The sequence below is a fragment of the Schistocerca americana genome, chromosome 7, assembly GCF_021461395.2.
Source record: "Schistocerca americana isolate TAMUIC-IGC-003095 chromosome 7, iqSchAmer2.1, whole genome shotgun sequence".
NCBI classification, from domain to species: Eukaryota; Metazoa; Arthropoda; class Insecta; order Orthoptera; family Acrididae; genus Schistocerca; species Schistocerca americana.
The window spans coordinates 534,628,615-534,642,149 of record NC_060125.1 but is presented as its reverse complement, the minus strand read 5'-3'; the positions used below and the strand labels follow the sequence as shown (position 1 = coordinate 534,642,149).

General features: G+C 37.4%; 1 protein-coding gene across 4 annotated transcripts in view; it reads left to right on the top strand.

Annotated features, from left to right (window-relative positions):
* Window positions 1–13,535, top strand: part of LOC124621858 (eye-specific diacylglycerol kinase) — a 637,666-nt gene that overhangs the window by 474,174 nt on the left and 149,957 nt on the right. For all 4 annotated transcript variants that reach the window (XM_047147315.1, XM_047147314.1, XM_047147313.1 and 1 more), the window contains exons 7-8: window positions 3,069–3,243; window positions 6,618–6,828. In XM_047147315.1, coding sequence (XP_047003271.1) covers window positions 3,069–3,243; window positions 6,618–6,828 — 386 coding nt within the window. The remainder of the gene's footprint in view (window positions 1–3,068; window positions 3,244–6,617; window positions 6,829–13,535) is intronic.

Here is a 13,535-nt window from a genome sequence, read left to right as displayed (position 1 = left end):
TGTGGCACCCAAAAATCTAAATGTGGCCGTATCTACTAAAAAAAATAAAACACTGTATTATCACATCTGTGGAACCAGTTACATGCATGCTGGAAGTGGGTGGGAAAATTATTCAACAGGGAATCGCGTTGCCTTCACTTCACTAATTCCCACTATATCTAACTTTAACCTATCCATTTCCCTTTTTAAATTTTCTAATCTACCTGCCCGATTAAGGGATCTGACATTTCACCCTCCGATCCGTAGAACGCCAGTTTTCTTTCTCCTGATAACGACATCCTCTTGAGTAGTCCCTGCCCGGTATTGGGAATAATATACAAAACAATAGTTAGACCAGTTATGCAAGACTGGAAACCTCAAAAACAGAAAGACTTTCTTAAACCACAGAAATGAAAATTGTGTATTATGGGGAAGACACTGCAAGATAGAGAGAGAAGTGAAAATATTAGAAAAGAATGCAAAATGGACTCCATTAATGGTGGGTACACAAGAGAAAGCATGAATGGAACAAACACACAGACAGACTGAATGAATAGTAGATTGTGAAAATCATAAGAAATAAATTACCAGCTGGTAGAAGAAATATTGGCTATCCAAGGAAAAGATGGAGGGACGACCTCAGAGTAGACTGTGGGATACTGAAGGAAACAGGCTTTAGTCTAGGAAGAAAGGAAGAAGAAGAAGAAGAAGAAGAAGAAGAAGATTAAAAGAAACTCCGCTTTTATTGTTGTTGGTTAAAAAGTCATTCAGCATGAGAGTAACCAAAGTCATAACACCCGTAATATATCATCAATTTGAGGTACTGGAATGAAGTTCTCAGCAAATTGTAATAAGCAAAATAGCTAGTACTTTTCTATATCATCAGTATTCTTTGTCTTTTGAGATATAGAAGAAACTGCAGGGTTAATTTCTAATTTTTTAAATGGAGCAATGTACATTTTTTAAAAGCATTCAACATTTTGCAAAAGGAGGAGTACTGTGATATAGCAGGCAACAAAATTTCAAGTAGAACTTTTGGCAAGTGGTTGACTAATTCTTCTCCATGCAGTAATGTCAGTGGGATTCATGGAAAATAGTTTGTTATTGTTTAAACCGAAGAAACTGGCTATCATGAAGCAATAAATGGGAACACATTGAAGCATTTGTTTGAGGATGCCCTCTTCTAAAGCTTGAGTATGCCTTCTGTTAATCATTTATGGTCATTGCAGTCTAATTTTTCTTCTTTTTCCTTCCACAATTACAATGGTTAGTGCCATATAGCATTCAGTATCTTATGCTGGTGCACTCATACTTGGCTCCAGAAAACTGGGTATTACCAGCCGAGTTGGGTGGGGAGGGGGATGTACCGCAGGACCGTGGAAAATATAAATTATTGCATTTGTGCACAAAGTAAACCGTTGTTGCCTGTGTATTTGTACATGAGCTGTTTGAAAGTCTGTCTGATACTGAGACTTCATCACTACAGTTATAATTGGCATCTTGGATGGGCCTAGATTAGGGATTGTATGGCAAAGAATAATAGAACTGTGCACTTGATAAGTAGAAAGATTGACGAAAGATAGTTCAACACCAGATAAAATGAAGTACAGTGTTTGGGCTCTTGTAGCATGCATATTGAAGTAATCTGTTTAGGTTGGGCATCCCTATCTTGCAAGGAAAGTAATTGTCGTTGTGTCCTCTAACACATCTGGGATTGTTGCTGCAAAACTTAATGATATTCACTGGCTGCTATTTGCACACTGCTGCCGAAACTGGGCATCCACTGAGTGTCAACAGGTGGCCTTTTCAGATGAATCATGTTTTTTATGCATTGATGTGAAATGTCTGAAAGGAAACACCCTGCTGTACTAGTCAGCAGGGCCCAGGCCAGAGGAGGGAGCATTATCGTCTGGTGAATGTTTTAATGACATTCTCTGGGTGATCTCATCATGCTGGAAGGCACAATGGAGCAACATAAGTATGCATCTATCCTTGGGGACAATGTCCGTTCCTACATGCTCTTAATTTTTCCTCAGCACAGTGACCTTCACCAGCAGGACAATGCAATGTGTCGTGCATCTCACAGAGTATGTGTGTGGTTCATAGAGCACCAGGATGAGTTTACTGTACTCCCATAGCCACCAAACTCGACAGATTTAAAGACAATCAAGAATCTGTGGGACCGCCTTGCACAAGTTGTTTGTGCCATGGATCCTCATCCAAGATTCTATTGCAGCTGGCCACAGCAGTGAAGTAATCAATGGCTTCACATCTCCTTTGGTACCTTCCAGAACCTGATTGACTCTCTTCGTGCTTGTCTTGCAGTGGTCCACTCTGGAAAAGGTGGTTATTTGGGCTTTTGACAGTTGGTCACATTAATGTGGCTGGACAGCATAGGTCCCCAACTAGAAGTAGTGGCTGGCCGCCCACATGAAGATTCTCAGGAGAAGTTGAAGTTTAAGCTTATTTTACTTTTTGTACACATCCCATAGTAATGGGATTGAAAATAGTAATGGCACTGAAAACTGTGAAAATTGTTAGACTACGTGAATTCATGTAGGTCACTATATTCAAAGAAAAAAAAAAACCTTGGAAAAACATCTTGTTCCTTGTGTTTATTATATGTTTGGTTATCCTGAGAAAACTAATGAACCAGCCATCGTATATTGAAGTGTGAACTATCTCACTGATTATAATAAATGAAAGTCTTCCAATTTCTCAGTTCATGTATTTATTTTGAATGCAAAGATGACTTTAAGATAAAAATAAATACAAACTGAAGATAAACTTCAGTAATGGATGACACTATGCTCCTGAATAATGTTATCTGTATAATATTACTCAAGATATGGTATGCTCATGTAAACATACAAAAAGCTATGTTGTTCATGATTTTCATCTTCCTAGAGCAACCTAGGGACTGTTGTTCGAAGTACTTGGAAGAAATCAGGAATGAGTGTTTATTTCGAGCTTAATACAGAAACAGTTGATAAAATCAATGTTGTTTACATTTTGATTCTAAAACAGAAGTTCATCACATAACCTGTCAGAACCAAATTTATTAATGATGTTACAATTCTGTTTGATAGGCTGGAGATGTTTCGTAAAGTTCCTAACCTGCGTGTACTGGCATGCGGAGGTGATGGGACCGTAGGATGGGTTCTATCAATACTCGACCAGATAGCGATATCTCCAGCCCCTGCCGTTGGAGTGCTGCCACTTGGTACTGGTAATGATCTTGCCAGGGCTCTGGGATGGGGAGGGGTAAGTTATGGTATTATTTTGATACTGATGTGTCAAAGGTCTTCATTCAAATTTTGTTGATGGGAAATTGCTATTTTTAAAAATTGTTTTGCATCTTTACTTGTAAACTACTTTTATAATTGTGACTTTTCTGGAGGTCTCTTTTTTCCTCCATAGAGATTTGTTGTTTGATGATAATGATAAATGTTTGTCCTGAATGGGTACACTACCATGTTGCTATAAGATGTAAAGTTTGTTGGATGATAGCAGAGTGATACAAATTTACTGCCCTCTACCACTGAAACTCAACTATTACTTCTTACTTCAATATTTTCACTAGAAAAATAGTGTCCATCCTCTTTTAGAATACTGCTGCGTGGTGTGGGGTCCTTAAAAGATACGGTTGATGGAGTACATCGAAAAAGTTCGAAGAAGGGCAGCACGTTTTGTATTATCATGAAATATGGGGGAGAGCGTCGCTGAAATGATACAGGATTAGGGCTGGACATCATTAAAACAAAGGCATTTTTCGTTGCAACTGACTCTTCTCACGAAATTCCAGTCACCAACTTTCTCCTCTGAATGCGAAAATATTTTGTTGACACTGACCTACATAGGGAGAAATAATCACCATGATAAAATAAGGGAAATCAGAGCTCATATGGAAAGATATAGGTGTTTGTTCTTTCTGCGTGCTATACGAGATTGGAATAATAGGGAATTGTGAAAGTGGTTTGATGAAACCTCTGCCAGGCACTTAAATGTGATTTGCAGAGTATCCATGTAGATGTAGATGTAGGGGAGAATAGTAATATGCTGAACATGTGATTAGAAAGAATCCTCTGGAAATCTCAGATAAATTGTATAAAACAAAAAAAGACAAAAGCAGGCAGTTCCACAAACTAGATTGTATCTGTTATTTCCCTTATCTTACTGAACACCAGATGTGATATAGTTTTAAATTCTTATGGCAGCATTGTTGATAACTGTTAAAGGTTAACAAAACACCTCTGTAACAACCAACGAAGTAATCTGCACGACGCATCAGTTTTTAACTTGTCTGCTAGGTTTGCTTTCTGTGGAATATTACCACCATCTTCACCACCACTTACAAATATGTTATGGCCATTTGCTGTTGTTTCATTGCAAAAAAGTCTCTCAGCAGTTCTTACAACATAATAGATAAACTGGACAAACAATTTGTATTATAAGTGAAATCACAAAGAAACTCATTCGATAATGTAGTGACCATCAGTTTGAGATACATGGTTCATAATGTTGGGCAGTGAGAGATGACCTTCATAAGTTTGTCGTCCATAAGTGAAATGTTTGTATGTGCAGCTCACATAATTGCTAATGAGTACATAATATACGGCTAGAGGTCTGATCTGAGATCCCACGTTTTCTGCATTGCCTACCTAAGTAAGCAGTTGTGCAGCAGCTGTTATCAACTACTTTGTGTAGTTTGCTTTGCTGTGGGTTGTGCATTGTTCATTATTTTCTTTTCTTATTTTTAAATGAGTGAAGAGACTGTTTGTGATACATAAGAAGTTCTGAGTATCACTCTCACAATACCTGAAGAGATTCATGATGCGTTTGAAAGTTAATCAGTTATGCTTTTGCAGATGCTCAATACATTTGCAGCATACCACATGATAGTGCCTGTGTTGTACCACGACAGCTGGTGTCATTTATGTGAGTACCAATCTCCGTGGCACAGAACTTCGTTCAGACAGTAGTGCATTTCACCCCAGATGTACCACAACATATCTGTAGTCATCTCTCCATTCCACATCATGAAATATGTAGTTCTCTGCATCATCCTAGTATTGTTGTCATAAGGAAAAACCTTTGACTAATACCTGACATATATCACAAAAAGATATCATTGCATGTTAAATCAAGTGATCTTCGGGAGCAGAGCAGAATTGATGTATCACCATTCCCAGTGTGGCTCACAGAGGCTTTTGGCAAAGTGACATTCAGCACATTGTAAACTTTCTCCTGAAAATAAAGATTAATGCTATCCAGTGGAAAGGTAGTTATGTAGATCTTCTGTTAATTGAGTCTTTAGCCATTCTGTTAACTTGTCCAGGTACCTGAGCCAAGTGACAGTAGACTCTGTAAAGAAAAAGAAGAAGAAGAAGAAGAAGAGGAAAGGACCCATATTATTTGCATGTGCTCATCACACAAGATACATTTACTTCGCTAAGTCTGTCTCATGTTTCACAATGACTTACAGGTTTTATGCGATGCAGTTTGTAACATTAAGGTGATAGGCGCCTATGGGCATGTGGAATGGTGCCATGCTACAAAACGCTAACCTTTCAGCCAATTCATCCTCTTTTAACAGGATCTTCACTTCAGTGCAGAAGGTTTTAATATTGTTCCTGTTCTCAACTTCTGTATAAGATGCAGTTTGTATGACTTGTAGGGCAGATGCTTTCATAGAACACATCATTCAGCAGGTTGTGACACATTTAATTAGTGACTAATGTATGTTGTTGATTTATTCAGAACTTTACATACACAATTAAGGTCTTCTGTGATTTTTATAGGTGTCAAAGACTTCCTGTGTGATGCAGACAGATTATGGACTGGATAAGTTGCTTGCTAATGATATATAATTCCATTGTGTTAAGACTGATGACCACAGCAGTTGAGTCCCATAGTGCTCAGAGCCATTTGAACCATTGTGTTAAGTTCTGTTCGACAGAGTGTTGGCACTTCACAAGAATCCCTGTTTATTCAAATTTCATTGCACAAAGTACTTTTTATTGCTATAGAGTCACACTTTTGTAAACAACCGTTGCACAACAACAGCAACACAGTGTCTGGTGGTGAGAATGTGAACTACTCAGGCTGACATGGAAATGTGTGGACAAGTAACTTGGGAAAATCATCTGTCAGTGTATATTATTGTGAAGAATGCTTGTAACGTCAAAACAGAATAAATTTTCTTTACTTTCACATGAGTTCTTTTGGAACAGTAATCTATTGGAAAATCAAGTCATTCAATGTAGAACATTTCCACTGAGTCTGATACAGGTATAATGAAACGAGTTTTGAGATATAACGAAAAGAACAATGTTTTCTGAAGTACAGAACCACCAGGGAATTTTTAAACCTTGATTAGCACCTGTTAATGATAAAATTGATGTTAAAATCATTGCAAATGATTTCTGCTTCAAATGGTTGTGGAATCCTTGATGCTGAATGTAAGAACTGTTATATGGTTATCTTGTAAGATATCAAAATTAATAAATTTATGTATGAGTACCTGATTTGTTGCACACAAAGTAGTATTGGTGATAAAGTTGGCTGTAATGCAGCCAAAGAATAAGTAATTTTGCTGTGAAATGCTAATGTTGACATCATCAGTATGCTTTTTACAGGGCTACACAGATGAACCAATTTCTAAAATACTGGCAAATATTGCTGATGGAGACGTGGTTCAGTTGGACAGGTGGGAACTTAAAGTTGAAAAGAATCCAGAAGCAGAAGCTAATGAAGAAGGAAAGGACAATTTGCCTTTAAACGTTGTAAATAACTATTTCTCCCTTGGTGTTGATGCTCATATAGCACTGGAATTTCATGAGGCAAGAGGTAATTTTCACTCTGAATTTATAATCCTGTCTTTAACCACTAGGAAATAACTGGTGTCAAAAGCTTCAAGTATACAGTGATGTGTATTTGAAACCCTATTTGACTGTATTTATGTTAATTCACAGATGTGAAAGTGTGTCAAATATTTTTTAAGAGGTTTCAGTAGTTTACAGTTGTCACCAATGCATGAAATGGAATCCTATCTTATCCTGTTGGAACCAATATAGAACTCTCACACACTATAGTATTTCTATCATCTCCTCCTCATTTGATTGAGCTTTATGAAGGAAAAAACAAAATCGAATATAGAATTTTAGATCAGATATTGTTGTTGAGGGAGTCCAACAAAGTATTAGGATTGTTAAAATTGGAGAAACAAATGAAGTACTTTTAATACAATTTTAATGTTCTAAGATTGACTGTTGTTAATGTTTGTAGTCTGAATGTTTTAAGGAGAGACTGCACCCACTTTTAAAATAAGATTCAATAAATTAATGACATGCAATAATCTTTTGAGATGTAGTTTAAAAATGAATGTAAATTTGATGCTCACATGGGAACAACAATGTAACTAATGGAAGATAACAAACACTGTTTTTTAAACTGTCACTCTTGATAATGCATTCAATCAGACTAGAGTTCTTGTTTAGATGTATGATAGTGTAACTTTTACTCGAGGACCTATCACAAATAGTTGTAAGAAATTGTAGACTTATACTTTTATGTGCAGAACTGATCATCATTGTTACTGTTTTGAGCAAAAGTGATTACTAACATCTTGTAATATTTCCTTATCTGTATTCTGATTGTCATTTTTCCCTCATTAGTTTTCTCTTTAATAGGGTTGGGATGTCTTTATGCTCACTGCACTTGTTACTCTTAACTAAGGATGGCTAATGTTGGCAAATCATCAGCAAGCTCTGAACATCAGTAACTGATATTTGACCTCAAACTATCAGTACTTTAACTTCAAGGTTAAATGATAGATTTATAGAATGGCGTGAACACCACCACACAAATACATTTGGCATCATATTTGAAAAGCACAGGAAAAGAACGTGCTTCGCCCACATTATCAAATTGTTTAGGAGAGCAGTTTTAAAGTTTGAAACTGAATTTCATGGATACTAATGGAGAAAATTAATGAATACAAAAATCATTTGGAAGCAAATGCCATATACACTAAATTTAATATTCACCGATTCCTTAAATTTGTAAATTGATGATTTATTGACATAATATTTAAAGTAACATCATGCATTACAAGGAAAAAAACATGCTATTTTTGTACTGCAGAATAGAAGATACTGCAAGTAAAACTGCATTTTTTGTTAAATGTTAAGGCCAAATTATTTTGTAATGAAAAGCAATGTTTTAAACAGTGAAGATACTTTTTGATAAGTAGATTCTCTTTGCTATTTCAACTCAATATGCTAGAATCCTACAAGAATAAAGTATAATGGCACTTTGTCCAAACATGCAGTTATCACCCCAATGTAAAAGGTTTGTGTGAAACAATCTAGCTTCTTGCCTGCAGTACTCTTTCTTTTTTTTAAGTTGGGGATTGATATTATCCAAACTACTGCTCTTGAAATCATTGTGAAACTCTCACCACTGATAAAATCCAAGCTCCATTATAAGGTTTTCAATATTGAATAAGGTGGGGATGTTTTTTGTGATGACTACCTATCTGATGGGCCTTGTTAAGAAAGGACATTTCCTCAAATATTTCTGCTCCAGAAATGTCCCCCAATTTTGTGTCAGTTTACATAGAGCTTCAACCATGATTTACACCCAATCCATTGGAACTTCTACTCCTGCTTAGGAGTGTCCTCTGCTAGGTGAAGTCACTTACACTGCCATCAGAGGTTTAAGATCACTCACGAGGTAATTAAGATAAACCGGTACAGTATAATTCTTGTTCTGTCCTGAAAACAAATCACAAAAAATTTCTTAGACGTTTCACTTTCTTGTGCAGTAATTCTATCACAATGCAATTTAAAAAGGAAAAAACTTTTTTGGCCCCTTGTGTTCCAGTATTTTCATTGTAAGTGTAGGATACTGCAGTTGCATTTGAAAGTTGGTGAATATTGAAAGAATAAACAGACAAATACCTTTCATAATAGACATCATTAATACTTACGTTTGGTAAGCATGCATTTTTTTGCTAGTCAATGTAGATTGCTTCACTTTTTAGGCTTTTGTCTTCTTAAATGAGCGTTCCTCTTTGTGGTATGAAATGTTTCAGCTTTCGCTATGTATGCTCTCTGGTCATGGTGATCTTAAGACGTGTTTCTTCATGTAATTGTCTAAATTTGCAGATAATATTGCATTCAGCACTTTCATCTCAGCAGTGTACTTATCTCATGTTGAGTGACTATCATTCCTTGGATACCCCAAAGCCATATTTGATTTGGTGTTGAATACTGTTCTATGCATTTCATATGAAATGTCAAAGTTCGGGCATTTTTCCGGGAACATTTCATGCAATTTTTTTCATCAAAAGTTCTTCTGCAAAATAAAACTTCTTGGCCTTGTCATTGCTGTAATGACTTGATCTACCCTTAAAGGAATGAGTGTGGTCATAAACTTCAATTCCTACTGCTTGCTTAATTTTCCATGACCTAATTCCATGTTTACCCCTTCCAGCACAAAGAGACTTGTGCAGCTTCAAAAATTTCTGGACTGTCATTAATCATAGCCTTGTTATTCTGTGTACTGCCATAAAGGCTTCTGTTCGTATAGGGATTTCGTGTATGATTCTGTCGCCTTTTACTCTTACTCGGTAGCTGAAGTTAACTCTCGAAGTTGTGCTTCATCTTTATTATTCGTTGATCACCTTCTGTGAAGTGAAGCTATTGTAATGAGGCCAGTCAGATACAGTGATTGTTCATTCCAGCCTACCACATCACAAAATTTTCATATAATATTTAATCTTTCTTCAGCACTTGCTACTTCAAAACACTTTAACTTTCAGTTGCAGTCCTCTACTCATTTGTTTGACTGAACCCTTAATTTCTTCATAACTGTGCTCATTCACTCTCATACTTGCCTTTTCCTGACACTGTTAGCATCTGAAGGTCTCTGTCTTTCAACCTCAGATGAGGTGCTCATCATTTAATGTAAATAATAAACTACTAAAGCTGAAAAGAATCACTTGCAACACCTGCGTTACTAAACACAATGTCTCAAACTAAAGTAATATTTCTCACTTGTACCAACAATGAACAATAAAGAAAAATTCTCTCTTTCTTGCTTCAACATTGTTTTCCAATCCACAAGGAATCTAAAACTTAATACACGACTTGGACAAAGCACATTCATTCCCTGTAGCAAGAGACGTTAGCATATTCTTTTGCTGCATGCCTAATCTAAAATGGGTTAGGGAATTTGGGCTATTCATATTATTAGACTGGCCGATTAACAGTATTGAACAGCGCACATCCTACATCTCACGGCATACATAACTCATTTTTGAAAAAAGTAGACAAAGCACATTCTTTCCCTGTAGTCTTAATTTATTAATCAATAGATACACAAATAATTAACATTATATATCCCACAACGTATTGTCTGCAGACTGTAAAAATAACATTTTTGAGAGAAGTTTCCTCTCCGGTCTGTTACATTGTTAACAGAGAGCATATTCTGCTTTTGAGAACAGACCTTCAAAAGCTGATGATGTGGCTATGCAGTTCAAATACTTGAGTGCAAATTTTTGTAGTGATGGATGGATAGAACTGTCGATGTGATTCCATGCTTTTAATGGATCTTGTAAGTTCTACACTGGAGAGTCAAAGAAACTGGTACACCTGCCTAATGTCGTGTAGGGCCCCTGTGAGCATGCAGAAGTGCCACAACATGACATGACATGGTATGGACTTGACTAGTGTCTGAAGTAGTGCTGGAGGGAATTGGCACCATGGATCCTAAAGGGCTGTCCATAAATCTGTTAGTGTACGAGAGGGCAGAGATCTCTTCTGAACAGCATATTGCAAGGCATCCCAAATCTGCTCAATAATGTTCATGTCTGGGGAGTTTGGTGGCCATTGGAAGTTTGGTGGCCATTGGGAGTTTGGTGGCCAGCGGAAATGTTTAAACTCAGAAGAGTGTTTCTGGAGCCACTCTGTAGCAATTGCGGATGTGTGGGGTATTGCAATGTCCTGCTGGAACTGCCTAAGTCCATCGGAATGCAAAATGCACATGAATGGATGCAGGTGATCAGACAGGATGCTTTTGTACGTGTCACCTGTCAGAGTCGTATCTAGAAGTATCAGGGGCCCGGTATCACTCCAACTGCACACAACCCACACTATTACAGAGCCTCTACCAGCTTGAACAGTTCCCTGCTGACATGCAGGGTCCATGGATTCATGAGGTTGACTTCATACCTGTACACGTCCATCTGCTTGATACAATTTGAAATGAGACTCATCTGATCAGGCAACATGTTTCCAGTCATCAACAGTCCAATGTCAATGTTAACGAGTCCAGGCAAGGTGTAAAGTTTTGTTTCGTGCAGTCATCAACGGTACATGAGTGGGCCTTTGGGTCCAAAAGACCATATCAATGATGTTTCGTTGAATAGTTTGCACACTGCGGCTTGTAATGGGCCAGCATTGAAACCTGCATCAGTTTGTGGAAGGGTTGCAGTTCTGTTGCATTGAACGATTCTCTGCAGTTGTCATTTGTCCCGTTCATGCAGGACTTCTTTTCAGCCGCAGTGATATTGGAGATTTGGTATTTTTCGCGATTCCTGATATTCACCGTAAATTTGTGAATTGGTCTTAAGGGTAAATCCCCATTTCATTGCTACCTCAGAGATGCTGTGTCCCATTACTCGTGCGCCGACTGTAACACCACATTCAAACTCACTTAAATCTTAATAATCTGCCATTGTAGCTGCAGTAACTGATCTAACAACTGCACCAGACACTTGTTGTCTTATGTATGCGTTGCCAACCACTGTGCCATATACTGCCTGTTTACTTATCTCTGTATTTGAATACGTAAGCATATACCAGTTTCTTTAGTGCTTCAGTGTGGAAGGCCAACTTTCAGATAATAACTGCACTGTGATGATAGGTCCATTCTTGTTCCAGTTCACAAATTACTCTTTACTTGTGCTATTTTATAATGTTCACTTCATAAATCAAATATTGTTTCTGTCTTTTTCTGTGATGTGTCAGTGTGTTATTCTTTCTCACTGTCGGTCATTTCAGCAGCTGTAAACAAATCCTTGATGATTTTGATTGTCTTCAGACACACTAAAGCATCTTGAAAATGCATGCTCTTGAATCTGGGCCCAAGAAATGGCTAATATGTCAATGCATTTAGTTGGTAGCAATTTATTTTTTATTTCTGTTGTAATGTTGCTCTTAAGATTGTCTGGTGTAGTCAGCATTGGTTGCAAGCCAGATATTTTCATATTCAACATACTGCTATTGGGATTACTTTACTGCTTACAATGTACATTTACCGTATTTACTTGAATCTAAGCCGCACTTTTTTTCCGGTTTTTGTAATCCAAAAAACCGCCTGCGGCTTAGAATAGAGTCCAAAGCAAGCGGAAGTCCTGAAAAATGTTGGTAGGTGCCGCCACAACTAACTTCTGCCGTCGAATATATGTAGCGCTACACAGGCATGCTTTGTAGGCACAAAGATAAATACTGGTGCCAAAACCTCTGCGTCAGTTAATAAATTTTTAAAAATAAGATGGAAGACGAGCTTTTTTTTCTCCGCCCCGAGTTTCGACCACTGCATTTTCATACATTATCCAACGAAGTAAATACAAATTCCGTATTGTTCATCTTACAATGTAGTAGAATTTCAATGTACTACGAAAATCCGACTGGCAAGACTCTTTGGGATGTTTTTCAATATGGCCAACTCTACGTTCTGAATTTTTTCCTACCTGTGAGAAGAGATGGTTGCTAATAGTAACCTGATGAAATGTGAATCACAAGCAGTATTCTCTTCACCATTCACCATAAGAATAATACGAATATAAACATTTTGCCATGTATTCTTCCGTGTTTGTTGCTATCTCATTTAAATCCTGTCTGCCTAATAAACTACGAAACCTGAGTCAGACAACAGCAAACGCGGAAGAATATACTTATCGTGTCATGTTTATATTCGTATTATTCTTATGCCTAATAGTGATACAGTCAGAAATGAAGCACGGCAACTGACTAGATTTTTAAATCTATGATGACTCTAATTTCTGTGAAGAATTTGATGTACTAAAGAAGCGGCCGCAAAGATTTTCAAACGGAGAAAAAGTTTCGCCTAACTCTCGTTCAGAACATGTTCTATCATACACAGCCTATTATTTGGTTCTTGTTGATCATTCTCGAAGAAAGCAGCAGTGTAAGTAACAGCAAATAGCAGTCTCTTGACATTGCTTCGCTAATGAGATGATTCGCCTCTTTTTAGTTGTAAGCGGCGGTAGCACGCACAAAAGCAAGCCATGCCGCGAGCAGCGACAGGCCGTAAACACACACTATCAGAATGCGACAAACAATGCATGACACAGCACAGTGATGCATTTTCAGCTTAGAGTGACGTAAACACCTATAACAGAGAAAACGGCACTTATCAGATCAAAGCAAAATAAGCAATCGATTCAAACCAGACGAAGCACGTGAAAAAGGAAGGGTACCCGTATAAATATGGACGGAGCGCCTGACGCATAGCAATGGCTA